The following is a 21,233-nucleotide window of genomic DNA, read 5'->3' as shown; positions in this document are numbered from 1 at the left end:
ATACAATAATCTTCAAACAAAGGAGATTTTGAAATTCTGAGGAGGGTATAAGGATAGCACAGACCCTTTTTGGAAGGGGCAATTCAGTTAAAGAGAAGGATCTCAGACTGAGCCGTGTCTTAGCCACTGCCCTCATCCCCAAGACACAATGGCCAACAGTGCAACTTAAAAGAGGAACGGTTTCTTTTGGCTCACGTTTCAGTCCACAGTCCTGGCGCCGAGGCAGCTTTTCCCGGCAGAGGGGCATGGTGGTTTGGAGCTGCTCACAGCATGGCAGACAGGAAGCAGAAAGAATGAAAGGAGGAACAGGAAGGGAGATATACCCTTCCGGGTCACTCCCGCCAATCCGCCTCTTCCATGCAGGCCCCACTTCCTGTCATTTAGCCATAAGCCTCCCTCATCTGAGCACCTTTCAAAAGCCCTGCCTATGAGCACATGAGGCTTTGGGGGACATCTAGACATAAACCTAACATAAGGGGAATGTCAAGGATGAGAGGTCTGTGTCTCCAAGGGCTCCTGCTTCCTGTGGGATGCCCTTCACACCGTCCCCTTTTGCCCCTTGTGTCCTAAACCACAGGGGCAGCAGAACCCAGGGGGTAAACCCGGTGTTCACTCTGGGGAGAGCAGACACCTAGGAAATAGCGGTAGAATCACAGACACACAAACACACACACACACAGACACACACACACACACACAAACACGGGATGTAGTGTATCCAAGGTTATCCCTTCATGCCCACCCCTGCAATGTCATGGAATTCCAGATACAGTGATCCATGTATTTCAAATCAAATTTCATCAGTGAATTAGGGTACCTTTTTTTTTTTCTTTTTTTTTTTTTTTTTGGTACCGGGGATGGAACTCAGTCACTTGCCAGGCAGGTGAGATGCCACTGAGCTAAATCTCCAGCCCTGGCTACTTAGTTCTTTTACTGGGAACATAATACTAAAAAGGCCATGCTCAGACTTGATCCCACTATGTTGATCACCTTCACTATTTCACCTTTTCAACAATAACAACAACAAAACCATCCTCAGTGCCTGCATTACCCCACTACATATAAAAGGCACAAATAATACAAAGATACAAATACAAGGGCCGGGATTTAGCTCAGTGGTTTTGCCTCCTGCTGCGCAAGCACAAGGACCTGAGTTCGTTCCCTGGTACCAAAAAAAAAAAAAAAAAGATACAAATACAGCTCTGCTGGGCCTGATGGCACACACATGTGATGCCAGCCCTTGGAAGGCAGAGACAGGACCATCTGAAATTCAAGCCAACCTAGGCAACATATGGAGTTCAAGCCCAGCCTGGGCCACATAGAGGGACCCCATCTCAAAAAATGCAAATAAAAATCTCAAGAAAACCCTGAGGCTATACATGATAGGCTGCAGTGGGCCGGCCCTAACCCTGAATCCTAAACCTTTCTAATGGATGTGGTTGATCATTGGAAAGCTGAGCGAGGAAAACAGAAAATCTGCCTTCAGCTCAGCAAAAGAATGAGGTGAGCGTGTCCCAGTGACAGAGATTCCTATTTTATACTCTGCATGTGCAGGTTGTGCTGCCCAGGCTGCCACTGCCACCTGAGACTGAGCACAGCCAGTTTCACAAGGTTTCCTGTGTATCAGAACTACCCAGAGGAGCTAAGAAGGAACAGAGGCCTGATACACTGAAGTAGATCGGGCAAGGTCAAGGACTTGATACAGCCACCGAGGTCCCCCAGTGACTCCCAGGCCACCAAAGTTGGAAGGCCACCAGACAGATTAGCAGCCTTTTCTGTGAAGGGAGAGAATCTCACACAGTAGCCGGTGTGGTTCTCTGAGGTGGACAAAGAGCACCAAGGCCTTCTGCCTCTCTGAACTCTCAGGGCTCTGCACCAAGGCCAGAGCCTGGCATTCCAAGCACAGAAAGTTCCCCTGCAGGAAGTAACCTGGCCAGACACTGAACGCCCTGTGCACTCCAAATTTCCCACAAACATAATCCCCTCTTCCTTGCCCTGACAGAGCAAGGTTTTTCCTGAGATCCTGAAAAGATCCTCTTCAAACTAGGAGTAGGTAATGAATACGTTCCTATTTTTTGCATCTAAAAGATAACAGCAAGCAGCTAAAAGATACACTATGCACAAGGACCTAATCCCCACCCAAAAGAATAAATAAAAACCAAAAGCTACACCATAATGCTCTCGGTCTTTAAGAAGTGCTACACTCAAGGTGAAAAATCTTCTTAATTCTGGGAAAATATTTCATTGAGGGCCGGGGATTTAGCTCAGTGGTGCTGCTGCCTGCCTCACAAGGGCAAGCCCATGAGTTCAAAGTCCGGTACCAAAAAAAGAAAAGAAAAGAAAATATTTCATTGATAAAATTTTTTCTCCCATTCCTCCTCCACGTCTCTTTAACCATAAGGGGTGTTCATGCACAACTCCTGCCTAATGTTCCAAATCCTTTCCCTACACACTCTTCTCTCTTTATGAAAAATGTGCCATTTTTAAAAAATAGTGTTTTAATAGAGGTTTTGTCTTATGGAAGCTGAGTTCTAAGCAAGTCCAGGCCTTGGTAATGGGTCTCATCTTCTGGGAGGAGTCTTCCGCTAGTGAAGGGGGAAGAAATTCAGTCACCTCCTAGGCCTAGGGTGGCCCACAGGCCTAGGTCAGAGTCAGGAGGGGGCTGGGGAACCTCTGGGAGCCTCGTGGCTGGGAATGATAGCATTTTGCCATGTCTAGCCTTGTATTTCTTTCTGCTACACTGGTGTTTTTTTCTCCTCAGCTGAAGACTTGAATAAATAGTTTGATTTTCTGTTATTGCCGACGATTACTGCATCTTCTTATTTAACTTATGTCTTCTTTCCAAGCGAGAATATCCAGGTTTCGGTTGGATCTATTTTAAGGTGAATTGATTAACCAGCATAATAATACATTCGTATGTTTCTTTTTTCATTACATTTTTTTACTCTAAAATAGTTACAGAGCGTGCGCAGTCGTATCCCTGGCAAACCACGTTGTCTTTGGGTCTGTCTGTCTGTCTCCTTCCTCCCTGACAGGGGAACCTGCCCCCAGACTACAGAATCAGCCTGATCGACATAGGCCTGGTGATCGAGTACCTGATGGGCGGCGCTTACCGCTGCAACTACACCCGCAAGCGCTTCCGGACGCTCTACCACAATCTCTTCGGCCCCAAGAGGGTGAGGCTGGGGAGGACCCGTGGGAGGGACTTGGGCTGTGGCGCCTTTGTCTCCTGGGGAGACCAGCTGAGGAGGTAACTGCTCCTTTTCTTCTCCCCTCTTCTATCCAATCCGTTCATCTTTGCTTAATTTTTCTTTTTTTTTAAATTGCTATGTGTTTGTGACACATAATGATTACATAACGGAATTGGTATCTATACATACTGCATTGTCACCAGGTCCTCTTGGCCCAATCCCCACCTTTTCGTAATGAAATTTAAAATTTGGCAACTAATACTATCAGGCATTTTCCTTGAAATGACGGCCCAACTTTATGGGTGTTATTAAAATGTCTGCCCAGCGGCCAAGTCTGAGCAGCCACAGTCTGTCTGCCAGGCATTCTTTCAAGAAAAAAAAAAAAAATGGTATTCCGTGAAACAAGGTGGCTGGAATGCAGCCCAAAGATTTCCTAAGACAGGACAGCCATCATAGGTCAGGAGCAGCACAGAGCTTTGGGGGCTGCTTCCCCTTTTGTCCCAAGGAACAGTAATAGGACACCCAGTTTTGGATTAACAAAAGGAGCTCTAGGCCTCCAGGACACTAAGTGAAATTGCTTTGGCTTTTTTGGTTTTTGTGGAGTTTAATGACCAAGTACACTTCAGTACCATTGCCTTTACTTTTGCTAAGGACCTTGCAGTTTTGACTTTGCATGGCTTTTTACCATCTGTGCCAGTGTGAACAGTACCAAAACAGTAACAGGCCCTGCATGGCGTCCTAGGCCTGAAATCCTGTGATCCAGCTACTCCTGAGTCTGAGGCAGGAAAACTTCTAATCCAAGGCCAACCTGGCTACGTACAAAACCCTATCTCAAAATAAAAAATAAAGAACACTGGGGATGTAGCTCAGCGGAGCACTCCTAGGTTAGCGCCCCAGTTTGGGGTGGGGGTGGTAACATCTATGGTAACATACTATGGCTATGAACGTAGCTTGAACTTCACACACCTCAGAAAGGGTGGGTGCCAGGGGCCCCCACAGGAAGTCCATGGACAGCATTTTGAGAATTGATTTCCTACTTGGTAGTGAGCATTTTTCTTTCTTTTTACATTTTTGTTATTGTCTTAAATGTTTTCATCATATTTTTATGGGTTTTTTAATTGACTTGGTTGATTTTTATGTTTAATAAAATTTTCCTCTGATTATGAAAATATTTTGTAGGACTGGTAGAGAACTTTAAAAACACCAAAAAAAAAAGTACAAATGGGGGGGACCCACAGATTTTAGACTGGTGGTCATTTTAGAAGCTGAAAGGGAGACCAAGCTGAAGCTAATCCAGCCTGAACAGTCACGTAGAATCAGGAGAAGCTGCAAGGCCTTAACTTGTGACTCACTCAGATGGCAACAAGATGGTGACACCAAGATGGCGCCCACCATTCTGTCCCACTCAGCAGCACAGAGTCTGCCCCCTCACCCCTGAAATGCAACTTGGTATCTCTCCCTGTTACATATCGTCCAGTTCTGTAATGTGCTGAGTCGCCTTCTCTATCTCCCTCATCCTCTGCCTGTTTCACACATTTCCAGCACAGCCAGGGATGCCACTCTGTGTGCGATGCCTTCCAAGCTCCTGAGTGCCTTTCGCCATCAACACTGCTCAGAGCACTCACTCTTGCTCTGCCAACCAGCAGCACAAGCGATGGCCAGCAGGAGGCATCTGCAATACACAGCTGAATGATATCCCCAGTCTCCAGACAGTAGGGTGTTCCAGAGGCTTGAGAAATACTTCATTCAATTTGCTTGGTCGAATGTTCCATTGCTTGTCTGTCTTATTCTATTCCTGCTGTTATAACAAAACACTACATGGAGCTGGGTGTGATCCCACAGGCCTGTAATCCCAGCATTCAGGGGGCTGAGGCCAAAGAATCTCCCTGGGTTTGAGGCCACCCTGGGCTACATCATGAGTTCAAGGCCAGCCTGAACTACATAGTGAGACTCTGTCTCAAAAAAAAAAAGAAAAAGAAAAGAAAAGAGAAAGCCACTATGTGGCTTATATTAGGCATATAAGCAACCTAAATCTATTTCTCACAATTCTGGAAGCTGAAAAGTCCAGGAACAAGGCACCAACAAATTCAATATCCAGTAGGGCCCGGCACTTAGCCCAGTGGTTCCACCACTTGCCTCAAAAGCACAAAGACCCGAGTTGATCCCCGTACTCAAAACAAACAAACAAACAAAAACCAAATTCAATATCCAGTGAAGGTCTATTTCCTGATTCACAGAGACCACCACCACCACCCCGCCTTCTGGCTGTTTCCTTACAAGGTAGAAAAGGGCAAACAAGCTCCTGTGGGCTTTTTGTTTTGTTTCTAGGGGTGGTGTTTTGTTTGGGGGGAGTTGGGAGACAGGGTCTCACTAAGTTGCTCAGGGTGGCCTTGAACTTGTGATCCTCCTGCCTCAGCTTCCTGACTGCCTGGTTTACTAGCATGACCTCTTTTATGAGGACACTAATCTCACTCAGGAGGGCTCTTCTCATTTGACCCATTCCAATCCAATACCATGCAGGACCTTAGGGGCTAGGATTTTATTTTGTTTTGTTTTTTTTAAAACAGGAATGGGCTGGGGATTTAGCTGCCTGCCTCACAAGTGCAAGGTCCTGAGTTCAATCCCCAGTACCAAAAAAAAAGACAGGAAAACCTCAGTATGCATTCCAGGCTGGCCTTGAAATAACTGTGTAACCCAGGCTGGCCTAGAACTCTTGCCCATCCTCCTGCCTCCGCCACTAGAGTGCTGAGATTATAGAATATCCCTAGCAGAGGTTAAGATTTCATCATACAAATTTGGGGAGAAACAAACTTTCAGATCATAGCACTCATTCAAATACTGGATGTCGTGAAGGTCTCAGCCAAGGAGGATAGTTATACAAAGGTAAAAGAAATCTTAGTCCATAAGGCACTATAAACCTCAATGTCTACCCTTACACAATCTAATTATCTCTCTCCAGTTTCCAAGTTTTTTATGATATGATTCACCAAAATCACGAAATTCCTAATTCTCCTAGAATTTCTAGAAATAAATTCCCTTTGTAATGTTTTATTCAGTGAAATAAAATAAATGCTGTCCGGTGCAATGGTTCTTATACTGCTTGTTCAAGATATAGTAGGATTCTTTTCTTACCTTCATGAAAGAAAAATCTAACTTTGTTCACAACATTTTTTTTAACAGCCCAAAGCCTTGAAACTTCTGGGAATGGAGGTAATTGTTTGCTCAAGTTATTAATGTCAATTATTCTCTTTATTACATATTTGAAAGATATATGAGCTCATTTCAGTGGTAAAACTTGGTACGTGATTCTAAGATAAGGAAATAAATATTTTCCAAGTGTCACGAGGACAGCTCACAATAGCTTTGAAAATTCCACCATGAGGTTTTATAGTAGCATTGTGAACAAAATAAATAAATCTTATTTTACTAACTTGAAAACTAAGGAAGAATATAAACACCAGTAAGCAAACTTCATGCATGGGTGTTTACAAATGGCAATAGATCCAATGGCCAGAACTACTTCACAAATACAGAAACTCCAGTAAGATTATGTTTCCTATTTTTCGTTCATATATTTATTGTCATATATGGAAACACAACTATAGGATATTCTTGTCCTTTCTGGAAAAAGAATGGTGCTGTCCCTTGTGAGGTACAAACAACCCCAACTATAGTATATAAGAAGAAATGGACAAAAGTAAAGCAAAAGAGAAAATGGCCCATTAAAAAATATTTTAAATGGAAGTAAACCAACGTGCCCCCATAGGACTATACATATGCATTTACTATAACCTATTTTAAGATTAGTCATGGACAAGCTTGTGAGTTCTTTTAGGATAGAAGCTGGTCTAGTTCATTTCAGAGTTGACCCCAAAAGCTGAGCCAGTAGAAGATGCACAGTAGCTGTATTATGAGTTGACCCTATTTGTTTCCAACTCAACCTGTATGTGTTTCTCTAAAACTACAGGATGACATTCCCTTAAGGCGAGGAAGAAAGACAACCAAGAAGCGTGAAGAAGAGGTGGACATAGACTTGGATGACCCTGAGATCAACCATTTTCCTTTCCCCTTCCACGAGCTGATGGTGTGGGCCGTTCTCATGAAGAGACAGAAGATGGCGCTGTTCTTCTGGCAACACGGGGAGGAAGCCATGGCCAAGGCGCTGGTGGCGTGCAAGCTCTGCAAAGCCATGGCCCACGAGGCCTCCGAGAATGACATGGTCGACGACATCTCCCAGGAGCTGAACCACAACTCGAGGTTGGCCGGCTGAGCACATGGGGGGGTCGAGGGGAGCGAAGTTTGGAGGGTGGGTTCCATAGACTGAGACAAAACTACACAAGGCTTTAATGGGAGGGCCGGGCACAGTGGCATACACCTATCATCCTAGCTGCTAGGAAGGCTGAAGCAGGAGGATCACAAGTTCAAGGCCAGCTTGGGAGATTTAAAAAGACCCTGTCCCAAAATACCAAGGGCTGGGGATGTGCTCGGGGGTAGAGCACGTCTGGGTTCAATCCCCCACTGTCACAAAGAGGAGGGTCAGCGTCACCCCCACGGTACATGAATGATTCACCTTTACTGTGCATGGTGCTACACGTGGTGGTGCACACGGATACTCGTGCTTTCATGACATCCTCGAAACTCCCCTAAGAGCTAGGTCCTATGTTCCAGTACTTCTTTCAGCTGAGGTCAATGAGGCTCAGAGAATTTAGGTGACTTGCCCATGGTCACACATTTGCACTTAACAAGGCTGGGGTTTGAACTTGAGGTCTGTACATTTAAGAAGGCATGCTCCAACCATGGACTGATGGGTCTACCTCCACTTCCATATACCTCGCATTTGGGACCTTGAGTGTAGGGACCATGCCTAGTTTAACTCACATCTTCAGTTGTAAACATGCTATGTGAGGCACAGTGGATGCATAGTAGAAGTTGGCCACATGAATCTATGAACAGATGAGACCCCACAGGAAGCACTACTCCACACAGCAACCATTATTGTGGTTAGCCAGTAGACCTCCTCTTTCATCACATTAGTCTCCTAGCTGGTCTGAAGGATTCTTCTGTATCTTCTTTTTCAGGGACTTTGGCCAGCTGGCTGTGGAGCTCTTAGACCAATCCTACAAGCAGGATGAGCAGCTGGCCATGAAATTGCTGACATATGAGTTGAAGAACTGGAGCAATGCCACGTGCCTGCAGCTGGCTGTGGCTGCCAAGCACCGCGACTTCATCGCACACACGTGCAGCCAGATGTTGCTCACCGACATGTGGATGGGTCGGCTCCGCATGCGCAAGAACTCAGGCCTCAAGGTCAGTGCGCCTGAGAAGGCCCTGTTGGCTCAGAGGATGAAAGGGGTGGTTGGGGTTTTCCCAGCCAAATCTGCAATGGGATTGGATAGTCTCTTATAACACTGACTGCTCATCAAGATCTCCTGTATAGGGTTTTGATTTTCACATAGAAACCAGAGCTTCCCTGAGTCCTGCTGAATCAGAATGCTAAGGATGGCTCCTAGACATTAGCATTTGTCAGATGATCCAAAAGTGATAGTCACACAGGTCCCCAAAAAGGTGCCATGTGCTCTGATACAAACAGTGGGTCAGCAGCAGCCCTCCCCTAGGTAACCCTTCCCCCCTAGGGGAGCCTAACCCACTGGCTGTCCTCTGCATCAGTCACAGAGACAATGGCTGTATGTGCTCAGGAAAAAGATGAACTAAAAGTGAGACACTGCTCCATAATCCTATTGTACTTTTTTCCAGTGGTGCTGGAGAATCAAAATCAGGGCCGTGTGCATGCCACTGAGTTAAATCCCCAGCTGCTGATCTATTCTTTGCCCTTATCTTTGTCTTTCTTTTGTGTGTGGGGGGTGGGGGGGGGGTGTGTATTACTGGGGATTGTACCTAGAGCCTTCACTCTGAGGTACATCCTCAACCCTTTTTAATTTTTGAAACAGGGCCTCACTCAGTCACTAAGTTGCTCAGGCTGGGCTCAAACTTGCAATCTTCCTGCCTTAGCCTCGTAAAGTTTTGGGATTATAGGAATCTGCCACCATGCCCAGCTTGATCTACTCTTAAATAAGGAAAAATGAGTCAGAGACCAGTCTGTTTAACCTCAGTGCATTTTTTTAAAGGTTGTATTGTAGAGTTCTATTTATATAGATTAACGTTTTAAAACACAGTAGTGAAGCCAGACCTAGTGGCACACACCTGTGATCCCACACACCTGTAATCTGGGAGGTGCGGTAAGAGGATTGCAAATTCAAGCCTGGCCTGGACACTTTAGTTCAATACCGGCCTGGACACTTTAGTTCAATCCCCAGTACAAAACCACCACTACAACGACAAAGATGTAGAATACATGGAAATCATTTGCTTTGGCCCAGTGGTTGAACGGACCCTGTCAGAGACTTTGTTTTTTGGTACCAGGGATGGAACTCGGGACCTTGCGCTTTCGAGGCAGGCACCTGAACCACTGAGCTAAATCCCCGACTTTATAGTTTTTAACAGAAGTAGAAACTTACGTAGCTTTTGCTTTTGGTTTTGTTGCTTTTGCTTGCGGTGCTGGGCATTGAAGCCATGGGCTCACATGTTAGGCAAGCACTCTGACTGCGCTGCACCCCCACCCCTGCTTTTGCCTTCTTTATTACTTTTTTCAGTGGTTTTCAAAAGAAAATATTAATTTGAAAGAAGTAAAAGAAAAAAGAGAAGGTAGAAGACCAAAAGAATGCAGGATTTTTTCAGTTTGCTTTTGCTTTAATTTTTGTGATGCCAGTTTCTCTTTAATTATATATATATCTAAGGTGTATTACATGATGGCCTGGTGTTTCTGATATACATATTGAAATGGTTACTAGAGTCAAGCAAATTACAATATCCCTCATCTTGCATGGTCACCTTTTACTCGAGCTGGTAAAAGCACCTAAAATCCCCCTTAGCGAACCCTAGTATGTAATACGCTCTCAGAACCGTGATCCCCATGCTGCACATGACACTCCAGACCTGTTCATCCTCCCTGCACATCTGCCTCTCTGAACCCTCTGTCCACATTCTATGGGACCAGTGCCCCATCTCCCGCTCCACCTTTCCTGTGGGCCCTCGGCCCTGGGTCACTGAAGGCTTCTGTGAAGTGGGCCACAACATTTTTCCTGACCTTCAGGATCTCTCTAAACCCCCCTCTTCAGGAGGTTTATTTTTAGACACTTGGTGTCCCGGAACCATGTCAGGATTGAGAGAAGTGGGAGAAAATATGGAGAACAAGAGTCAGATGTCAGCGTCATTGGAGACGGCACCTGTTTGTCCCCTGGAGGTGGAGAATGAGATTTCCCTAGTGGGAGAGCCCTCACACGCTGATGCATGCCGCTGTTTATACATGAGGTGGGCAGGATGCTGGTCCTTGCCGAGGCACTTGTGCAAGGGGACACTATGGGCTTCCTGGGGTGTGTGTGTTTCTGTTGTGCAGTAGCGGATGGCACCAGCATGCTCTACAATGAATAGAAATACTCTGCTATATGTACTTCTCAAGGTCATCTTAGAACACTAATTTTTTACAGAGATAACCAGATAATATATAATCAATTGCACTTGACATATTAGCAAATAAATGCTAAAGAGCATACGTATGAATTGATTTTAGGAAGCTGAGTGCTGTGTAATGACTAAATGGAAATCTTAGTTCTTTCCCATGTTTGCATTGCAAGCTCTCCTTTTCCTCAGTTTCCCCATGAACCTGAGTGCTAATAGGGCAAGGTATATTTAGGTAAAATGCTTTCTTTCTCCAAAAATTAGACTGAGCTACTATTCAAAAATAATTCCCAGATGGGACAGTGACCTCTTCACATTAATGCATTTAGATATTCAGACGTCTAGGTCTCCATACAAGCCATGGAATCCTTTATATACATATGTGCATGCTCACACACACACACACACACACACACACACACACACTCATACATCACACCCAGGCCCTCTGAGTCTGAGAAACCACCTTAATCGTAATCCTTTAAATGTGATTATTATTATTATCATTATTATTACTTTAGGTAATTCTGGGAATTCTACTTCCTCCTTCAATTCTCAGCTTGGAGTTCAAGAACAAAGACGACATGCCCTACATGACTCAGGCCCAAGAAATCCATCTGCAAGAGAAGGAGCCAGAAGAACCAGAGAAGCCCACCAAGGAGAAAGATGAAGAGGACATGGAACTGACGGTAAGAACCAGCTATGCGCTATTCTCCCTGGAAAGAATCCCTAATCCACTCATCCCCCTGATATGGCGAAGGGTTCAATGACTACAGGTCATACAGCTGTCCCCCAGAGTCCTGCCAGGTTTAATCCTGGGCACTTTAAATGCTGAGGCCAAGGCTTAAAAAAAGTGTCCTCTTTATACACAAATAACATTCCTGTAGGGTCCAGTTTTATGTAAAGCCCTTTGGGCAGCTAGTGGTACAGGAAAAAAAAAAAGTTCAAAACAGAGCACCCCAAATTTTCCAGGCAAGAAAAGTTTTATAAACAACCACATACTGTGGCAGTTTTAGCACACAAAAAAGGAAGGGAGCCCATGCTTTGGAAGAAGCTGGCTTCACTGAGCTGGAACATTCTGCTGATCAGAAGCTAAGCCTATGTCTGTCTTTGGGGTCAGGCTCACAAAAACAGCACTAATTGAATTTTGAGGTTTGTATGGAAAGCTTTTATTAGCTCATCCTGGTATAATTATAGAACATGGGTGCTTTGTTCTGCACAGGGAATGGGGCAGCTGCTTGTGGGACAGCTTCCCACCACCCCTGCCTGAGCCCCGTGACTGCCACTGGCTTGTATCCAAGGGCTAAAAATACCCCATTTATTAAAGGGACAAATAAGGCTTCATGGCTTAGAAGACATCATGCAGAAGCTCCATAAGGACTTTTTTGATATGCCTCACCCTCTCTCACTACCTTAGCTGGTGACTGATCCTGTCATGACCCAGAAGAAATTATAAGAGGGGACCACGAAAATTGGTTTTGCTCAGGTGACAAAAAGCATTCTGCATTATTATCCTAGTGGGACCAATGTGAGAATTGTTCTTTCTCCAGACAAGCAATTTCCTTCCAGTAGGCTCCTGCTCTGTTTGCAGAAATATTGCCTGACTCCCCAAATGAAAAGTCAACTTTTGTTTCTGTTTCAGGATCCTTATAAAATCTGCTGAGCAGTTTTCTCACTGTGCAGTAGCATCAGGGACTGTCTTCCCTAAACATCTTTCTGAGCTAGGTGTGGTGGTACACACCTGTAATCCCACCTATAATACACACCTATAATATACACATAATACCACCTATAATATACACACCTATAATCCCAGCACTCCGGAGATTGAGGCAGGAGGATCACAAATCTGAGCCCAGCCCAGGGAATTTAGCAATTTAGTGAGACTCTGTCTCAAAATAAAATATAAAAGGGGACTGCAGAATGTAGCTTTGTGTGAAGGCCCTGGGTTCAGTGCCCAATGCCACAGACAAAAATCTTGGACTCTACATCCTTTTACAGATAGAAAATGATATATTCCACCTTGGGAGAAACACTATTAGTATGAATACTGGATTTTTAGTAAATATTTTAGCAGAGAGGTAAAAAGCATGTGATCTGGAGTCAGAACCCTGCCCCCTCACCTGTGTGACTTCCTCTGTGATGTCCTGTGTGACTTCCTGTGTGACTTTGGGTGTAGCTCCAGAGCCTCTAGCATGGGAATAATAACTCTGCCTGCCTGGCAGGTGGTTATGTGGATTAAGAGGTATACACATTAGGCTGGAGATTTAGCTCACTGGCACCACGCTTGCCTTGCAAGTGCAAGGTCGTGAGTTTGACCCCCGGTACACAGCCCCCCCCCCAAAAGAGGTATAAACTGCTTAGACTGGTGCCTGACAACTCTAAACATCAATAAATGTTGAGGTACTGTTGTAACAGTGCTAAACACTCTTCATATACTTAGCCATGGAGTCCTCACATCAGATCCATGAGGCAGGCATTATTATTAACTCTATTTTACAGATGAGGAAGGTGGGACTCAGATTAAATTGCTCACCTTTACCCAGCTAGTGAGTTTCAAAGCTGAGATTCAAACCCAGGCATACAAACTCCATTGGCTTTTCTTTTAAGCCAAAAGTTAAGAGACAGAGAATTTCTTCCTGGTCTCAAGTGTAGGTGATTAGCTGGTTTGGTTCACCACATAGTAGGGAGAATTCAGAAGCAACGCCCAGACCCTCTAAGTCATGTGTGCCATGACCTCAACACAGCCACATGTCCCAGGAAGACAGTGAGGAGCTGAATCAGCATTTTCTCTGGTTGGATCTCAAGGAGGAAAACAAAGGGAGGAGCTTCCCCTGCTCCCTCCAAAGCTTTGAGGACCTGGTTCTTCAAGAAGCCACAAGTCTGTGAACTAAGAGCAAAGTCTGCTTGCTAAAGAACAGACCCCAGAACAGTTCCCTAAGAACCTGAGTAGGAGACACAGTGATTCCAGAGCTTACTGCCCCAAAGCAGAAAAAGCAGGGAGGGAACTTGTGGGCTGGCAGGCTCAGGCTGGGACAGCAGTTGTCTGTAAAGTGGAGCTTTCTTTGACCTTGAAGGCAAATCCTACTGCTGCTTGGGCTCTGCTCGGCAGGCTCATCATGGACAGGATTGGAGAGCGTAGCTTTCAGAGACTGATATTTGAGCTTCTGTGTTAAACCAACATATCTTCTCTTGGAGTGGGACCTCCTTTGGCCCTTCCAAACTACACAAACATACCAGCCTCAGTGTGCTCCATTTTCAGGACCCGTACTGACCTAGTTCACCTCAAAGGATCCTTCTCTGCTTTGACACCTGTGTCTACCCAATAGCGATTCTCAAATCCATACTGCACAATCTTGTTTGTATTTGACCCTGTTAAATTCTGCTTTAAGGAATGTCAAAGGAAATGTACGACTACAGAGAAAAGAAATCAATAAAATCAGCAATTTAAGCTGCTTAGGCTGGAATTAATGAAGTGATAAAAATGCTTTATTTAAATGCATCAAAAACAATACATTGGGTCTAGAATAATTTGAATAATAGAGGCAAAAATGGGTTGTTATGTTTTTGTTTGTGCTTTGCCTGAATGGTCAGGTAAGTGTACTTTGCTTAGTAAGGTCCCAATATATCTTGAGCCCCAGCTGTAGATCTAGGAAAATCACTATTCCTTAGAGGTTACCCCAAGACGCCACTCCGCAAGACACGTCAGAATCTGCCTTTACTTCCATATCTCATTGTGTTCCCAAATGGCACTGCACTGTCAAGCACAGAAATAAGCAGAACAGAAGCAGGATAATCCCTACAATCCCAGCACTTGGAAGGCTGAGGCAGAACGACTGTGAGCTAAAGGTCAGCCTGGGTTACAGAGCGAGTTCAAGTCAAGCCCAGACTGTGCAGTAAGAACTGTCTCAAAATCCAAAACCAAAGAGAGAAAAATGGCAGCAGTAGGATAACTATGTCACATAAATTTTAAATTACAGGACAAATACTGTACCTTTGGAGTTTCTTGAGATCCATGATCAGTAGTCTAAAATTCTACTGGGGTCTAGCGTGCTGTATCCACCACGAAGGTTGGCTCAGCTTGCTGGTGAAAATAAACAATTAGATAAACCTTGGAATTAAATCATATCTATTCATTAACTCAAGGTACTTTTCTAGCCAGAGTACACAAAGAAATAGAAGTTACCTTCTCCAGAAAGCCTATTGATTAGAGATAAATAATTTGTGATTGTCACATATTTGAGTGAAATCATTGTTTAAAGCAATGCTCAAAGTAGTTGAAACTAATATTGGTATATTTTAGATAGGGTGGTTTGAAATCAGAGGTTCTCTCTATTATCATTTTCAAGACAAACTTAAATTACTGCTATAATTAGATCTCTCAACTTTAAACTCATGTGTTCAATAGGACAATGTCTTCGCCTAGGTGTATTTCAGTCCTGATAATGTCTTGCCTGTCCCACATTTAATAAAAATCTTGTTTCCCGACATTGTAGAACTGACTTTGTCTTAGGGCAGTATTAAAGAACGCAAGCCAAGAATTTACGCTGTCATACTCTCTTTTTTGCCCAGTTACAGTTTATTATAGGAAAAACCTACAGATTAAAATCACCCAAGGGAAGAAGCCCACAGGTTTAAGTCCAGAACGGTTCCAAATGCATCACGTCTGTGGTCTACTCACTCTGGAGCCAGCACTCATTATTCTTCAGTGTGTGAAACTTGCACAAAGTATTGCCAGCCAGAGAAGCATGCCTGTCTCATGTCTGACGTTTTTATTGGGAGCTCCACTGCATCAGTATGATTGACTCATTGCCTAGGTTGTAACCCAGGTGCCAGGTGACCTAAAGCCCTCTCTGAATCATGCAATTGGTTTTTATGGCAGGGCCGGCCCCAGCCTCAGACCTCCTGGGGTGGGCGGGCTCTCTCTCTAAACAAAGAACTATTGGCTATGACATGCCTTATCTTCAAGGAACTGCGGGCAAAGGCCAGATCTGTCTTTGGGCACAGTCAAGATCAACTAGGGGTTGGGGGGGTACTAGTTGAGATTGAACCCAGGGCCTTCATACTGAGGTACGTCCGAGAGATCCCCCACTGGATCATTTCACTCAGTACGACTGTCCAGGAAGGTCCCAGTGTACTTTAAAGATGAGCTAATGGTTACTGAGTGTTTACTAAAGTCAGACACTAATTGATTTGTAAACCAACCCAACAGTAGTGGCTCTTACTACCCTCATTTTACAGTTAAAGAAAATAAGTCTCTGAGTGATTAAAACAACTTGCCCAAGGTGCCAGATTCTAGGCAGCCATGCCAGGACTCAGTCTCCCATCTGAGTGGCCCAAAGCCTAAAACACTTCATCACTGGGCTCTTCACCCATTTGAGGGGGCTCCCTGACGCTTGCTACCCAGACAAGCACATGTGTGCCTTTCTCAGGTTCTGCCTTCCTTGTGATGTTAAATCTGTTGCTAACGCTACTCCTGTTAAGTGGGTGAGGGGCTAATCCATTTTTTTTTTTTTTTTTTTTTTTTTTGGCTAATCCATTCTTAAGGACATCTCCAGGAGCGTGGAGATGGGCCTCTCCTGGTCAGGCCTACCAGCTACACAGGAAGGCAGTGCGCCTAGGAGCTGCCCTATGGCTGGTGCCAACAGTAATTCCAGTTTTACAAGGTTGGAAACCAGGGAGGTCAGACACATGCCAAGGTGTTGAGATGTCCTGAACCCAAGCTTTAGATACTGCCTAAAACTTGCCTCTTAACTACTCATGACCTTTGAAAAATGAGGGACTCTGACCCAACATACTCATGACTCCAGAGCAGATGTGACTTGAGAGACAGAATTTGAACCGTAAGCTAGCCTGTCCCAGAATGTATACAGGAGGCAGGTAGACAGATTCCTGTAGTGTGACCATGCCAGGGTCTGTTCTTCCTCTCAGAATTCTGTGCATAGGCTATCACCCACTTCTTCCAGGGGGTCCAGGGTGGAAGAAAAGAACATGCTCGAGAAATATCCCCAAGGGCTTCCATGCAGGCAAAGGGAATGAGTGGATTATGTGTCTGATGAGTCACACACTAAGGGAAGGCACAGCTTTTCAATGTCTGGGGGTCTTGGGTTCTTGGAAGGTTCTGGAACTCAGCTCTGGTGAGCATCTGCTCCTCCGTATAAATGGGCGCACTACACAGGGCAGGCTGTGATGGTGTCGCTTCTCACTTCTCTCCCACTGTAGGCCATGCTGGGACGGAACAGCGGGGAGTCTTCGAGGAAGAAGGACGAAGAGGAAGTTCAGAGCAGGCACCGACTGATCCCCCTAGGCAGAAAAATCTATGAATTCTACAATGCACCCATCGTCAAGTTCTGGTTCTACACTGTAAGCCTCTGCTTTTCTCCTTCCCAATGCAGGCCAAGGGAGTCAGTGTTCGTTTATCTGGCCCTGCGTGGTTTTTAATAGAAGCACCACATACACAGGAATGAAACTCCTCTGACTTTGCTGCAACAGCTTTGTAGGATTCGGGAAGTGCGATAGGCAACTTCCACAGGGCTCTATTTCTCTTCTTTGCAGAAAGGAAATGGTAAAAGCACAAACGGATGGAAATGGTGGGGGAACAGATGTTCTTTCCTCAAAACACTTCCCTGTTCCGGACAGATAAGGACTAGATAAGAGTTGCCCTGTTAGATGCCTATCCCAGGGCTTGGAGGGGCGTTTGGTAGGTAACGGGAAGAGCAATGCAGAAATTACACCCTAGAAAAGGTCAGCATGCACAGGGAATTATTCCCAGTCTGGCAGCACCAAGACATAAGCTTTCTTGCTCTGACACAATTAAACAATATGCAAACAACGCAGCAAAAACCTACCCAAGCTGCCTGCAATCGAGGCAGCACGTTCCAGTATGCATACCCTGCAAACACTTCCTGCCAAAGAATGGTGGAGCGGCCCGAAAAGGCCTCCTGAGATGCTAGGAAGGGCTGGACAGCTGGCTTTCCGCTTCTACTTTTTAACAATATTTTAAGTTTAAGATGAGCTGGACCCAGGTCATCTACAATTCTCTCCAGCCACAGTAAAACTGTGCCAGACAAAGGATGCATTTTTAGCCAATTCCACAGCCAGCTGCAGAGCGCTCATGTGAGTCAGCAGCAGGACGATCTGGATCCAAGGCCAGGAGGACTCAAGTGACTGTGTGAGATGCTTTCAGTGTGGCCCTGTGTGAGTTTCTCAACCTCAGCACTCCTGGTATTTTGCTCAGGATGATTCTCTGCCGTGGGCACTGCCCACCACTGTAAGCACATCACCAGCATCCCTGACTGCTACCCACATGCCAGTGCCACTCTCTGTCCTCAGGTATAGCCACCCTAGTCCCTCCAGACACTGCCACAGATACCCTGGTGGGGTAACATCACCACCAGTTGAAAATAAACCCAGGGCCTTCACACTGAGCTACATCCCAGGCCTTTTTTCTTTTCTTTTCTTTTCTTTTTTTTTTGAGACAGGATCTCACTAAGCCCAGGCTGGGCTCCAACTTAACCATCCACCTGCCTCAGGCTCCCAGAGTGCTGAGATTTTATGTAGGTATGTGCCCACGCCTGGCGAAAACCACTGCTTTAAATTATGGTCTTTAAAGAGGATGGCAGAGTATCAAAATATAAATATTACACTTATTTTTACTGAAGTAAAAATTTAAATGTATTAGCTGCTCATGGTGGCACATGTCTGTAATCTCAGCACTCAGGCGGGTGAGACAGGAGGATCACCCAAGTTTAAGGCCAGCCTGGGCTATATAGTGAGTTTACGGACAGACTGAACTACAAAACAAGACTATCTCAAAAAACAAAAACAAAAAAATTTAAATTTATTAATGGTAAGAAAAGAGAAAAATCACCCACCCCCCACACCTGAGGCATATGAAAATCATTTCTATTTCCCCACTGTATACAGATCTATACTGCTCTTACCTTGCAGAATATATCATAGTGGGGACGAGCCTGGACTCTGCAGTGAGACAGCTTGGGTGGGAATCCGTCTATGCTTCTTTGTATCAAGGCACCTCAAACAAGTTACTTTGCCATTCTGTCCACACTTCCCTTAAACTGAAGATAGTAACAGTAGCTACGTTGTAGGGCTTAGTGAAAATTAAATGTATTAAATAAAATACATAAAGCACTTAGAACAGGGCTTGGAGCTACTGGCACAATGTCAACGTGACTATTTTTAAGCCAGTCCACACTCCACAGGGACAGAAAATCAGGGTCGTATTCATCTATCCATCAGCAACAATAATATCACCTACTGAGTACCTACCATGTCTGAGGCAATATTTCAGGTGCTTTCTAGTCTCCCTGCTCTTAACAGCAATTTGTTTGTACTGTGGTTGTGTACCTGTATCTGTCCTTCCTCTTATGCTATGCTGCCTCCACTGTTATGACCTAGAGAAGAGCTTGACAAACGACACCCCTTGGGCCAAATCCAGCCCACTGCCTGCTCTTATGTCCTGCAAGATAACGATTGTTTTTACATTTTTATTTTATTTGAGGTGCTAGGGATCAAACCCAGGGCCTCAGGCATGTTACAGAAGCACTTTATCTACAACTGAACTCCACCTCTAACCCATATTTTTCACATTTTTTAAAGGGTTGAAATAAAATTTTAAGAAAGAATACTTTGTGACACATGAAAAGGCTACAAAATTGAAATTCCAGTGTCCATAAATAAAGATGTATCGGAACACAGACAAACTTACTTGTTTACCTATAGCCCAGCTACTCTCATGCTGTAATAGTCAAGTTAATTGCTGGTAATAGAGACCCCTGGGCCCTCAGAGGCTTAAATTTTAAGTCTCTGATCCTTTGCAAAAGAAGTTTGCAGGCTCTTGATCTGGAGCACAGAGGCGCTCAGTAGAAGGAAGAGCATCGAGGGCTTTCTATCGCTTGTATGCAGAGTACTCACCCTCTCATCTTTCTGTGATAGCTCTGTTCTTCTTTCTTGATGCAAGTTCAGTAACACAGTAATTTTAGTTCTTGGTTTCCCTGCTCCTCCCTCACTCATCTCAGGTGGTTGTGATCTGAGAATGCTTTGAAATCACAACTCCCCTGGTGGGTGGTTCTCTGCCTGGCTGCCGGTTGGGATTGAAAACACGCTGCCCCCTGGGCTCTCCTCCCAGAGCTGTGACCTCATGTCTGGGATGCATCCTGGACATTGGGATATTTCAGAGCCCCTGGCTGATTGTCATGAGCACCCGGCACTGAGAACCATGGGCACAGACGAAGGGATTTTGTTAGGAAGACAACTCTGAGCTTCGTTGCAGACCCGCCCCCCCGCCCCCACTGACTCAAATCTACAGGAAGAAGCCAGAGAGATTCCCCAGTGTCTACCATGATGAGGGAAGGTGGGACCCACAGTCCTGCGTTCAGTGTGCACGGCACACTGGGAAACTGTCTTTTTGAGGGGCAAGGCCTGGGTATCCAGGCCTCCCTCCTGCCTGGCTGACAAGGTGACCTCCACCCAGCAAACCTGTCACAGCTGGGTCCCCCAGCTGTTTTCAGTTGTGTTTATACTACAGTTCTCAGAAACCCATGCTCATGTGTTGACACAACTCAGGCCTCTAGCAAGTGAATGCAGAGGAGGTATGCCAGGCTTTCGGAGTCCCTAGAAATGTTTCACAATAACTTTCAGCTTTAGGTTGAAGGTCCCATTTGTTTTCAGTTGTGTTCACTGTAAGAGTGTTTCTCACTCCAGTTTCCAAAGGTGTCCCCACCTACTCTCTGGAGTTTCTGAAGAGGAGGCCACACCTCTCCTCCTCACAACCTCACTTCCTGTTTCAGGAAGTTTCCCGAGGAGCAAGCTGCTTCCTCTCTGCTCCAAGGCAGAGGCAGACAGGTAGGGGTCCAGTGGGCTCCCAGATGCTGTCTGTAGCGAGGGCCCGTTTCAAGGATCCAGCTGGAGAGGATTCAGATTCAAGATGAGAAGTGGCCACAGCTTGGAGGACATGATGTTCACCCTGGGTTTCTCCAGCAGTGACAGTTTCTTTCCTGGAGGCCCAGACAGGTTAGGTGACAAGATAAAGTACAGGACCTGGGATTTCCACTTATTTTTTAGCAGTGTTGGGGCTGGAATCCAGGGCCCGGCATACCCTGGGCAAGTGCTCTACCACTGAGCTACATCCCACCCCTGAGCTGGATTGTAAATCCAAGTCTCACTGACTTCCAAGACACACCACACTCATATTCAGAGGACAGAGCAGGTAGAGGAGTTACCTAAATACTAAGATGCAAACCTTCTGGAAGAATTGGATGTGTTGTGTCCCTGGGCCTATGTGTAATGAGAGAAGGTAAAGCTGTGGATATTTTGCAATGAATTCTATAAAATGGTAAAACTGGGACAGCTAAGACTCATTTCACCTGGAAGCAACAGAATTTATCCAACTGAGAGAAGAAGACAACCTGGAAGAGGGAAGGATTTCGAGATAGGAGGAAGATAAGCGTATGCTATAGAGTTTTAATAACTGAGTTCCTTTCTTTGCCTTCAGTGCTCGTGGGGCCT

General features: G+C 45.2%; 1 protein-coding gene and 1 long non-coding RNA gene across 29 annotated transcripts in view; one reads left to right on the top strand and one right to left on the bottom strand.

The window, feature by feature from the left end:
• Positions 1-21,233, bottom strand: part of LOC106008816 (uncharacterized) — a 186,199-nt gene that overhangs the window by 41,421 nt on the left and 123,545 nt on the right. Inside the window, exons 1-2 of one of the 2 annotated variants that reach the window (XR_015439932.1) lie at positions 18,650-19,629; positions 14,701-17,009 (exon numbers count right to left, since the gene is read on the bottom strand). This is a non-coding gene — a long non-coding RNA (uncharacterized LOC106008816). Of the gene's footprint in view, positions 1-14,700; positions 17,010-18,649; positions 19,630-21,233 lie in introns of those variants that run through there. The other variant, XR_002392430.2, reaches the window with a different exon arrangement.
• Trpm3 (transient receptor potential cation channel subfamily M member 3) overlaps positions 1-21,233 on the top strand; it is an 843,949-nt gene that overhangs the window by 751,037 nt on the left and 71,679 nt on the right. For 17 of the 27 annotated variants that reach the window (XM_087183498.1, XM_087183495.1, XM_087183503.1 and 14 more), the window contains 7 exons: positions 2,847-2,882; positions 3,036-3,176; positions 6,372-6,401; positions 7,159-7,448; positions 8,270-8,498; positions 11,228-11,395; positions 16,929-17,069. In XM_087183498.1, coding sequence (XP_087039624.1) covers positions 2,847-2,882; positions 3,036-3,176; positions 6,372-6,401; positions 7,159-7,448; positions 8,270-8,498; positions 11,228-11,395; positions 16,929-17,069 — 1,035 coding nt within the window. The remainder of the gene's footprint in view (positions 1-2,846; positions 2,883-3,035; positions 3,177-6,371; positions 6,402-7,158; positions 7,449-8,269; positions 8,499-11,227; positions 11,396-16,928; positions 17,070-21,233) is intronic. The other 10 variants (XM_087183504.1, XM_087183497.1, XM_087183506.1 and 7 more) reach the window with 1 other exon arrangement.

This window comes from Heterocephalus glaber, unplaced genomic scaffold (genome assembly GCF_053883595.1).
Source record: "Heterocephalus glaber isolate CG9 unplaced genomic scaffold, H.glaber_assembly_v1.0 deba00001481, whole genome shotgun sequence".
In the NCBI taxonomy this organism is placed as follows: Eukaryota; Metazoa; Chordata; class Mammalia; order Rodentia; family Bathyergidae; genus Heterocephalus; species Heterocephalus glaber.
Note: the sequence above shows the minus strand (reverse complement) of the source record. Positions and strands in the feature narration are given on the sequence as shown.